The 11,671-nt window shown below is 41.1% G+C and overlaps 1 protein-coding gene across 1 annotated transcript; it reads right to left on the bottom strand.

The window, feature by feature from the left end:
• Positions 1 to 1,184: 1,184 nt before the first annotated feature.
• LOC111270473 (uncharacterized) lies at positions 1,185 to 2,819 on the bottom strand. Its single transcript, XM_022850723.2, has 2 exons — positions 2,285 to 2,819; positions 1,185 to 1,677 (listed from the first exon to the last, which is right to left on the bottom strand). The coding sequence occupies exons 1-2, from the start codon at positions 2,310 to 2,312 to the stop codon at positions 1,256 to 1,258; spliced, it is 450 nt and encodes a 149-aa protein (XP_022706458.1). The 5' UTR covers positions 2,313 to 2,819; the 3' UTR covers positions 1,185 to 1,255.
• Between the last annotated feature and the right edge of the window lie 8,852 nt (positions 2,820 to 11,671).

Below are 11,671 nucleotides of genomic sequence, written 5' to 3'. Positions count from 1 at the left end.
CAAGATGGCGACAACTAGGATTAATGTAGATTACACCAGCCCTCAAGTGATTTTGCTATTCTTCATGGTTAAGCGGAGAAGTAATTTATCGTGTCACAACTCTCTCGGTAGCTTCGATTTCGGCTAGTCCCATGTAACTTGTAGCAACTGAAACTATTAAATCGTACTTCGAGTTGCATATGCTCTAGAAATAGCGGACAAGCGCATTGCACCAGTTGGACCTCAACTCATGAGGACTAACGGGGTGAAAGTTATTTTTACCGCGCGACAATTTCAGTGTAGTAACTGTAGCTTGTCAGATCTGTAGACATTCTAGTATACGGTTGTGTATATAGTGGATGTTGACTTTATTTATGTTTTTGACGTTGCTAACGGCATTCAAAGAGTTAACTAAAGAATTAGCATTGAAATGTTCTTACAGATCTCGATATACGTGTCGTGGACCGTATTCTCTTTAGCTACCATGTTGTAAATATTACGACGCTTCTTATTCACTATCGAATAAAAATCCAAAAGCCGTCTTACTAGAAAGACCTCTCTCTTTTAAAAAATTAATTCTGCCCCATTTTCTTAAAAGCCGATTTTTTTTTTATGCTAATTACATGTTTTTTTAGTAATGTTGACCAATGTTTGACAATCGAACAAGATTTAAAAGACTAAACTCAAAATAATTGAACACTTTAAGATGGATCAAGCTCTAATACGGCGAAAACTTTTCGGTGATCGTTGCGGTCTAGATTTAATTAATGCCAAAAAATCTTTAATCAGTCGAAATGTTTTTTGCTTAAAATTACAATATCGATCCAGGAGAATGGCTTCTAGACTTTCTTCCAATAGAGAGGAAATATTCATAATGAGATCTTAAAGGCAGGAAAAACCTTGTCACACTCATACGTGCAACTTAAGCATATAACTTCATTACTCTCGAGATAAAGACAAAAAACAGATTTTCTAATCACACTATAAACGTTTGATGCGCTGTAAGCTATTTCTACTCCATCTATAAAGTAAAAAGCAGGAGCAAATTAATTCTGGCCCACGTTTAAAGGCGTCTCTTTTGTGTGCTCATACCGTGCTTTGACGTTACTATATAATATCGTTCTCTATATCTCACTCCAAACCCCATTTCCTATAATATGGAATATGGATTATCTATAGACGTGCGAATTAAGAATCACAGTAGATATGTATTTACAAATTTATTATGCTACATAATTGTTCAAAACATTAAAGTATAAGGTTGTAGTGTTATTGACTAGTCTAGCCTCCTCTTCAGCAACTGCAATCGCGATTTCATGCGAGACGCAAACGTCATAAGTTTGAAAGCCGAACCATCAATGGCTGGGCAGTCAGGTAAGCCGTCATCAACCTGCTCATAGACATTTCGATTTTTCGCGGGCGACGCAGTTAGTCTATCCCGTACTTTAGCAATGTCCCACTCGTTTTCATCTAGGAGCTCCCATACCTCGGAATTCGTTTTACCGAACTTGCGAGCCAATTCAGCTATCTTGATCTCGCCTTGCGAGCTTGCCTTTGCGTCAATCTTCACCTCGTCCAGGTCAACGTCCCAGTCAATGGCCTCCAGCTGCCGAATCGCCCAGTCTTCTCCTCTATCGAACCGTATTGACCACACCCTAGCGCAAATCTGTTTCTCCTGAGATGTTAGCAATCGTCGTTCTAGAAGCGGGAGATGATTACCGTAATTGTTTATATTATATAGTACAGTTAGATGGTAACTAGTCAAAAGACAACCACGTTATAGCGTTGCGATCTGAAAAAAGATACTGTTAATTCTTCATTTTTAACGTAACATACCTTCTTTATTAAAATCTATCCTCTAAAATCCCTATCTCCTATCGAAACTGACGCAAACATTCATTAATTCTTTCTTTACTAATTCATTTGTTTAATACAATCGACCTCTGCCAATGAACAAAACCAAACAAATAGCAAAGGTCCTTTCTAAGCACGGTAGAAATCAGTTAATTGACAGTTAGAAACCGATTAGTTGACAGAAGGGCCAAAAGCCAAATCGATAGAGGCCTTTTGGCTCTGATTGTCACCTGAAGGACACGTCCCTGTTATAGTTACTGTTAGCTTGCACACATTGTTGAACCGTTGTCGCGAACCATTCCCGAATGTCAGCACCGAGTTTTTCACGCTGTTCGCGTTATATAATATAATTCCAATACTCAGATAACATAATAGTATGCATCTGAACGTTTTACTTGTGTGAAAAATTGCCTCCATCTCTGCTAAATACGGTAGCTAAATGCATACTTACTGCACAGAGTCCTTCTTTTAGGCAGCATATTAGTTTTCGTTGTTAGCTAACTGCTGATAAGCAAAAACACTTGAAGAGCTTTAGCGATCCTCACCGTGTGCTTAAGCCTGGTCACGTGTAGTTGTTAAATAGTGGCCCAAGCTGCGCTTTGCTGGGAAAGGGAGAGTCCTCAATCAGCACTGTGTCACCATTTAGTGCTTTTTCTGAAAAAAAAAAGGACTTTTGACCCCCGGGGGGGAGAGCATCAACAGCTCGGCTTCCAGGTAGAGCGCACTCGGGGGGCGAGGTCACCATTTGGCACCGGATTTCAGAGAACTGCTTTGTACTCTATTGGCACAAGGTGTGCGGGTGCAGTAGATTGGTTTTCTTCAGATTTCTTCGGAAAGATCTGAACACTTGTGAACTTTGCACCGCCTTAACTTAATCATATGGATGATTGAAGTTAATCACCACTGTACTTCGCCGCATTCTTTTCTAGCTTTTAGCAAAATGATATTAATTTTGCACTTATTATTTTAAGTGTTAGGCCGCAACACATGCGCAGCATTGGCTCGAAAACGCGTTGAGCTGCGTTTCGAAAAATGTTTATGAAAAGCCTTGCCTTAGACGTTAACTTTTGTTTAATTATATGTGGCATGCTTTTAAACGTTTGCTAAGGTACTATGGGACCTTAGCCAGCGTTTTTAACACCATTTTCTCCCATACTTGGCCCTGTGTCAGCACCTGATTTAGTGCCGTTTCGACTATAGCAAGCCCTGCTTAAATTATACTCTTTCTCGCGTATTTTGTGCACTTGGCCTAATAGTTGCACATCGGAGCTACTTACAACTAATATGACAACCATGTGAGGTTGGGATCGGTGAAAAGTTACTACCGACGCAAAGCCAATTAAGCAATCGGCAATACATTGAGTACGTTGATCCGAAAAGTAGGCATCGATATTCTTTTATTTCGCTATCGTATAAAATAGGATTCTTGCGAACCGTCTGTTACGGCGTACTTGCTTCCCGGTTCGTTATATTACCTCGAACCCTTTGGCATTGTAGGTAATAGTAATAACAAAAATTGTAACAATGTAGTAATTAATGAAAGTACATCAAATTGTACCTTGATTGGATTGCCTCGCAGCGATACGAAATGTTCGAGGGTTATATTAGCGCTTAGGCATAATTGGTTTGTTGGTAGTATAGGCTCGTCGAACAAGTTGTGATGCTGAACCTCCTACCGTGCACCATCGGCTAACATTTCCACGCATCGATAGCCGCCCCCATACTTACAGTTTCCACAGACGTACCCTTGACCATTGCACATAGTTAGCCAACTCGAGATCCAGCACCGGTAAATTTATAAGGCCTCGCACCGTTCTAGAAGGGCCCGACCCACATTAGCAGTAGCCGTTCGGGATCCAGCTGTCCAATTGATGTACGTCGAATATGAGGCGTGTTTGGAAGGCTTGAGAAACCGTCAGCTCCCATCGGCCGCCTTCAACTCGCAAAGCAACTTTTTGCAGGGTTATGAACTTCCACGCAAGCTACCCATAGGCTCGTCTTTGCCTGAAAGCCTCTGCGTGTACGTTCAAACCTTATGTGCTATGAGAAGGAAATAGAAAGATGAAGGTCTTTAGTAATACGGTGTGATAGCTGGCTAGATAGTGGGACGAGTACTCACCCCGCCACTCGATGCAGTCAATAGCAGTGCTTTGGGAAGATGAGGCGAGTGTTTCAGCGTAAGGGGCGCAGAGCTGATCTTTTCGACTTGTGGATAATGTGCTGTTCATATAATATAATATACGAACTAAATAATAATAGCAATCGCAATAGATAGAAAAAAGCTTTGTTGTTCAACCAATGCTAACTTATTGATTTACGCTGTAACTATGTTTATGATAGAGGCAAGGGTGGATTTTTCGCAGAATAAGAGTCAATATTGTACATTTTCTCGATTAGGCTATTGATTCACAGTTAAATTGGTTCGTTCTGAACATAATATCACTCTTTATTGTTCAAGTGAATATTATTTAAAACGTTTATTTGGCCTGTCTGGGACTGTTCTGCACTGAAGATTGCAGGCAGCTGCCAGTAAATATAATCAGCGTACCAAAACATTTTTCCTACTAACAAGTAGGATTTAAGAGTACGATTTGTTTGTATGAACACTGTATAGCATAGCATGCATACACCGTTTTCGCAATGGGCTGAAGCAAAATAACACTTTTTTTCCCGCGCCTGAAAAACGCAACGGTGACCGATGATGTTTCGGCCTAGTCTAAGCTAAAGATAAATACGGTTTTTGGGATGTTTCGAGCTGTGAAAATAAGCCTCGCCAAAACTGCTTATTTGTTGCAACCTGTTCTTTCGATCTGTTTAGACGCAGCCACGGTATGATAGCCAGGAAGGTTGCCTCGGCTTGGTCTTCGCACAAACAGCATGATCTCTAGAACACTCGACCCGATGTCAACTTATAACGAGTGCATGAGGCCGCAGGCGCGCCCCGGAGAATAGATTTCGGAAAGCAACGTTCAACATTGAGCTGAACGTAACAAAAGGCTTCCGAGGAGGACGACGCCTTGAAAACGATTAATAACCATGGTATATTCTCGAGCACAAGTCTGTATTGTAAATGTTATCCTTCTGCCGTACACTGGAAGAACTGCTATGGAACTACTGAGACGCTTCGCACTATTGTTGGTCCATAGCAGGCGCGGAATCAGCCTTGAAAAGGGGCCGTGATTTAGTGGCATCTGTATTTGAGATTCTGAAAGTCGTTTACGCAAAAACAGAGGGTCTTCAGTAAGAAGACTATGCATAAAGACGTCAGCGTTAGCTAACCCCTAAAAGTACGTATGCTGTGTGGGTGATCGTTAAGTTGAGTGTGAGACTATTTTAAGAAAATGCAAGAAAGATATCTATGTATATGTGCTGATTGCTGAAAACATAACCTATTCAGTTAGTGTGCATGCAACCATTGCTTTTAAATCGTTTGCAAGACAGTATCGCGATTTAAGGCTATTGAGGTTACTGCGAATGTATCAAGGTAAACTGTAAGAATAAAGAACCATGAAGGCGCTGCTGATCGATACGCTGTTGTGAAATCTACGTAAAGACGATCGGTCTGCTAGCGTAGTGCTTTCGCTACCCACCGATGTTTTCTACGATTATCTCTTCTGACGCATTCTAAATTGATTCAGCATGCTACACTGTATTCATTGCCTTTACTAATAAATAAGCTAGTACAAAAAAGTAGTGTATACGCCATCATAGACCTAAACGGTTCCTCAATAGACGCTGTTGCTAAGTAATTCATTTGGCATTGCGACTTTTGCACAAAGTTTTAGATCACTATATCACATAAGCAATTGATGGTGGGAAGTTTTTGTGACGAATATTGTTTGTTTGTGTTTGCAAGCATGCATGCATGCATGCATACGCCTATTTCCCTCTTTGACGCTTTCGTGCTAAAATCGCCATATTGGAAAACATAGTGGTACTAGATATTCGTACAAAAACACTCGTTGGTTAGTTTATTAATACGCTTTTATGATAAACCCAGCTAATATCGATGGGCATGGCCAACACTTTAGCATTTCTCTCTCTCTCTCTCTCTCTCTCTCTCTATATATATATATATATATATATATATATATATATCTCATACCCTTTGGAATTTTGCGGCCATAACTTGAAGGAATTCATAAAAGTTGATGCTATTTGATGATTCCTAGACTCACACACTTTATTTAAATGGGCTACTAGTTTCTACGGCTTGACTTATATACTCTTTCAAGAAGATGATGTAACGCAGCACAAATGACTGTGCTGTGTCTATCGCTCACCCGTAGAAGGAACTTCTTGAAATCATATATCTTCTATAGAAAATTAGCTAAACTTAACGGTAAGTTCCGCTTAGAATGAGGCAATAAGGAGACACAACAGACGTACCGTAACGCACTTAGTATTTGTTTGACGTTTACTAAAATTTATGCGCATACTGCAACAACTTAATTGTAACTGTCACATCAGCTACCCATTGTATGTCAATGTCTTTTCTTATATTCGCAATCTTTTCCAGCGTCAATGTATTTCCTACTTTCACAAACTCGACAGAAGCATAGGAAATCCGTCGTTTGCTTTTCCGTTTCGTCGTCTTTCGTCCTGTATCGTCAACGCGCATTTGATTAAATTCAAATGTGCCGCCTATGCGTCGTCGGGGCACGGAGTGCTGCATTTCTAGATTGCTGTCAGTCCTTTCTGTCCTGTGAGTAGTCTGTCTGCTAACGGCATCATTCCTTCACCCCGCGTTGTACAAGTTCGGTCATACGAGTTCCGCCGTAACCGCATTCGCCTTCGTCCGCTCGTGAAAGTCGGCTTTTTCTCATAGCAGATGGAGAACGAACAGCGTGGACCAAACTTACGACTTCCGGCAGACAGTCCTCTTCGTTACTCGTTCTATCATTGCAAACTGCAAAGGAAAGTATCACCATAATGCAGTGGGTGAAACACACAAGGGGTAGGGGGTTTAAGGCTACTGCTGGCGTTCGGCCTAATATTGCCAGCGTATACCACCTCTCCAGCGGTGAGGCCACTGATAACAGCGGTAACAACAGCAGCGACACCAACAAAGGCATCAGCAGCAAATGAGACGAACTTGGTCACATGATCTCAAGAACACGAGTCCATGTCGGCATCAAAGGTGTCACAAGAATCGATGCCCCCATGTACAGTCAACGTTAGTGCGGAAAGTATGGCTGGCAAATGGAGCCGGTGTGGAACGTTGTATCGGCTGCATCTGTAGGATCTGTGCACGGAAGCAGGTAGCGCTTGGAAGCGAGCATCGTTAGTCATCTCAGTGAAGGAGAAAACGCTGCGAAGGAGAAAGACCGGGCATTTAGGAGAACATTTCTCTAGTCGAAAAAACGTGCAGGAGATTATTTTTTTTTAAAACTGCTCATTCGCTGTCTCGCCTCTTTTCTCGGGCTCCCAAATCATCCTGTTCCTGTTGTCTTGTGGTTCTTTCGATTATACGACATGTACGATAGTAATACTCAACACTAGCAGATTACGATATTTGCAGTCGAAAACCAAACGCCGGGCGTGTAGAGGATGCCCTCTGAAATAAGCGGATGACAAGGTTAAAGCCGAAAGCGGCGTCAAAGCTTGTTTGTTATGACTGAATTTGCAAAGAGGAAGAAGAAGAGTTATGAAATTGGTTCCATCTTGAAATGTGTCGATGAAAGGAAGCGCAGATGCCAACGTAAATGACGCCTCTTGCAGGACGAAGGACCATAAATAATGCAAGACGCAACTAAACCAGATTTTACTTTGATTTTTGCTCCCCGTAAAGAACGCGCTGTCCTTATCGCCCACGCTGATGAGAAAGCTCTCTTTTCAGTGCAGGCGGAAGCGCTGCATGTACTGATTAAGCTAGCTTTTTGTTGTTTGGCCTAGCTGAATGAAATAAATGGGCTGTACACGCACAGATGACATGCTGTATCCACCCGAAACATTTCCTGCGATTTCAACCTTTTTGAACTTTTCAGCCATTATACAGTCGGCATCTAGTCTTGTTTTGAGTCGAACCACACTTACTTATGGTATAAAAACGGGTCCCACTATCTCTTGTAAATGATTTAAGTTTTATGGGTCACGCTAAATTACAGTAGGGCTGGCGCTCATATGATACGAATAATAAGGTAGAGAAAAAATAACAGATATGTGCGGAATATTTAAGTCGAACTGGTAGACATACAGCAAAACAAGTAAGTATGCGAAGAGTAGTCGAGATTAAAAAAGAAGAATTAGCAACTGGCTTTGCGGTTCATCGTTTAATCAACGTTCTACGTAGCCCCATAATATTACAGCGGCAACGTGTTTGTCTACTGAACCTAGAGATAGGTAAGACGGTGTAGACTCGAAGCCCAGTGCAGGCACCTCTGAGCGCGGGTTCGAAAGAGCCAGCCGTTTGAGGTAACGTTGAATGACAGCACCAGAAGTAAAACCCGAAGCATTTATTTAGTTTGATACGTGAGTTACAGCTTGAAACAATACCACAATAAACCCTGGTGAAAAATCAAGACAAAAAAGCCGGGGTTATAGAGAACAACACGTTTTTCTTGAGAACGTGAGTCCCGTCCTACCCCGCCTACAACCGAACTAATCATGCTCGCTCTGTGTTGCATGTAAAAATAAGCATTTGTCCGCGTTCTGTCGATGAAAAACAAAGCATCTCTTATGAAAGTCAACACCAGTAAATAACATACTCTTTAGGAAGACTGCTCGTTCCAGATTGAAAATATTCGAGTAAATGCAAAAGCTAAAAATAAGGCTTTATTTGACGACCTTTATTGCAGAAGTATACTGCTTATCTTAATTTAAATGTAGAAAATAACAGTAGGTACCCTACAACCTTATAGATATATACGTATAATTCTATATAGATATATGTATAGAAAAACGTCCAAAAATATTTCTGCTTGATTTTCATAAAAATTATTTCAACTACGAGATACCCAAAAATGTATACTGGAAGTTTTATTACGCCGTATAGCTACCTTGCGGAACGAGTCCAATGCTACCAGCCCTATCAATCTGTAAAGTATCACGTGCTGATTATTACCTGTTGATGTAAAACAGGTTTTTTTATTTTGTGTTTCAGTGTAATAGAGAAACATTAATCTCATATATAAGAAAAACCGCGTTGTTTTGGATATGCGTCTGAATTATTTCCAACTGTCTAGGACTGTTCAATCGGATATCGCCACTGGAACCTTTACCATTGCAGTGTTGCAGTGAGCCATAATAAATCGATCGGATAGCACGATTCTCTTTACGAATATGGGTTCAATCTTAGAACTACAACGGCGGGAACAGTGCGCCTTGTAGTTTTTCTATTCAGTGACGTACTACTAAAAGTACCATAATCTTTTGGTTTGGAAAGCTCTACTTAGGAAATTTAGAACGCTTCCCTGCGTAGATAAGTAACGAAGTATTTAAAAATACAGTATAGGCTTACCTATTTTTAACCACCAAAATCGCGCGGTGTGGATGCCATAAAATGCCGCCGTAATTGGCTCAAGTTTTAGCGTTGACGGCTACTTACTGTAGTGTATTTCTACCATACCGTTTCTTAGATCTAATTCACACATCGCATGGTCAATAATTAACGCAAAGAAACATGTTGTACAATAGTACTTCACGGAGGTCTACCACTTAGCTGACTAATTGAGGTGTTATCAATCGAAGCTTGTCGATTACGACTGAATGACACCGTCAACAATCGCAGGATATGATAAACTAACAAAGAACTAAGCAGTCGAGATTAGTGAATAGGACTAAAGCACTCTTACTGCATGACAGTGCTTCACCTTACGTCGTAAAGATCACGGTGTTGAAAAAGCAGAAGTTACAACTAAAGGCTCTCTATCATTCCGCGCATTTATTAGGCATTGTTTCTACGGACTATCATTTTTTTCTAATAATTTCTATTTATATATAATTTTTAAATTTCTATAAATTAGATGAAAAATTCATCCAGTCTCGACATCGTGTCGAAATTGTTGCTTGAGACTTAATAGACCTGATTACCCCAGATTCATACAGCAGCAACATAATTAACTTATTATCTGAATGACAATGGATCATAATACTGCCTACTTCGATTGAACAGATCATAATTGAGAAGACAAAGGTCACTACCTCACGACCTAAGTGCTTGAATGCCTGCGTTGGGTACCTATATTAATATATCTATAAGCAGATGCTTTTTCAGCTACCTAAGTTTCTGCAACCGTGGATACCATCGATAAATAGTTAGTTTCCGTTTGATTATCTTTTTCCTTTCACGAAAAAGCCAGCTTTCGATTGACGATTTTCGAGATCGAAAGTTGAAGGCTCTTCTTCATCGACCCGAGCCCCTAGCGAAGTTTATTTCTGCACTATTAGCAAAGACATCATTTCTGGTGCTTTCATTCGCCGAACATATTCGTAAGAGATGAATATATTCACTTGATATTTGATTGTTTTCCATAGGTTGCCTACGGCTGAGTTGCAGTGCTGCTCAAGATTTCAGTTTAAAAATCCCATTTGAAAATCATTGGCTTTTACCAAAAGGGAAAATGCTACGAAGAGCGATATCGTAGGGCAAACTTGAATGGTCGTTTCAAACAAGCGACGTTCTCGGTTTTAGAATGTCCTTCACAATCCCTGGGCCGTCTTGTCCCTACTCCCGTAGCTGCGTCCCGCTCCATGACCCCCGGCGGCCCTTGAGAGATAAAATTGACCGAGGTGAGTACGAGTGACAGCTCACAATAAATTTGCCATTGGTTTCCACCATGCAAATAACGATCTTGTCCATCGCTGATGCCAATCCTCGCTGCTGCTGTTTACAAAATTTCAGTTGACGAAAAGGAATTCGACTGAATACCGACGAAGTCCATGGGTAACTACTGGACATATTGAATCAGGAGTTACTGAAAGGATGAGCAGCTCTCGTCGTCAATGGTAAAAATTGCGGAATATTGTTACAGTGTACCTGTAGGTCAATGGGCATTATCGTGCTATTTTCTATCAAGAACGTAACACTAAGGTTGGCTGGAGTTCGTCGTAAGCGTAATTGCCCCGTGAACCATATGCGTACAACTGCTGCGCAAATTGACGCGGCTTTGCAAGTTGAAAATTTTTGTCAGACGACTCTAGCATGGTAGTTTTTAGCGGCATGCGCTCGTCTATCAGAGGGCCTTTATACCATATATATAGTTTTTTTAATTTTAAGCTGATATCCTGTATTATGGGTGCGCAACGTCGCCTTCAGTACGATAATGCCACTAGAGTCTACTTTTCTTGTACAGTGAATTCATCGAACCTGTGATCGCTATCAGCCTGTAGATCTACCTCACGACTAGACATCTGTACCCTTTTTTGGGAAATGTTCTGCTTAAAAGTAAGCAGAAGATACTATGTTTATCCCTTATGCTAGTGTGTATATTAATGGTTCCTTATCTGCTGGCTTTTTAGTACGTCACCCAGTCTGAAGTAAGTCAATGTCGGCAGCAGCAACGCCGGTGCCTAATAAGAAAACCACCAATCGGCCGTTTGTGCTTCTTATTTCGCGTCTCCTTTTCAACAATTCGTCTCCCTACCTTTTATGTTTTTTTCCCTATCCAGTGATTCACTTCCGTTTGTTCGTTGACCACTGGCAGCCGCCGCTGCATAGCGAACATTCTTCGTCACAGGGTGTCTAGAACAGTACGCTCCTAAGCCTACACCGTTGTTTTGTTGCTTAGCCCTTCGTTTGACCGAACCCGCCTACCATTTTCTTTCTATCCATCTCGTTCTGCAGTCGCGCAGCAAAAGTCGGTGGCTAAGCAACGGGCGGAAGCAAGCAATAATTACA

This window comes from Varroa jacobsoni, unplaced genomic scaffold (genome assembly GCF_002532875.2).
Source record: "Varroa jacobsoni isolate VJ856 unplaced genomic scaffold, vjacob_1.0 scaffold_1474, whole genome shotgun sequence".
NCBI classification, from domain to species: domain Eukaryota; kingdom Metazoa; phylum Arthropoda; class Arachnida; order Mesostigmata; family Varroidae; genus Varroa; species Varroa jacobsoni.
This window is presented reverse-complemented; position numbering and strand designations above follow the sequence as displayed.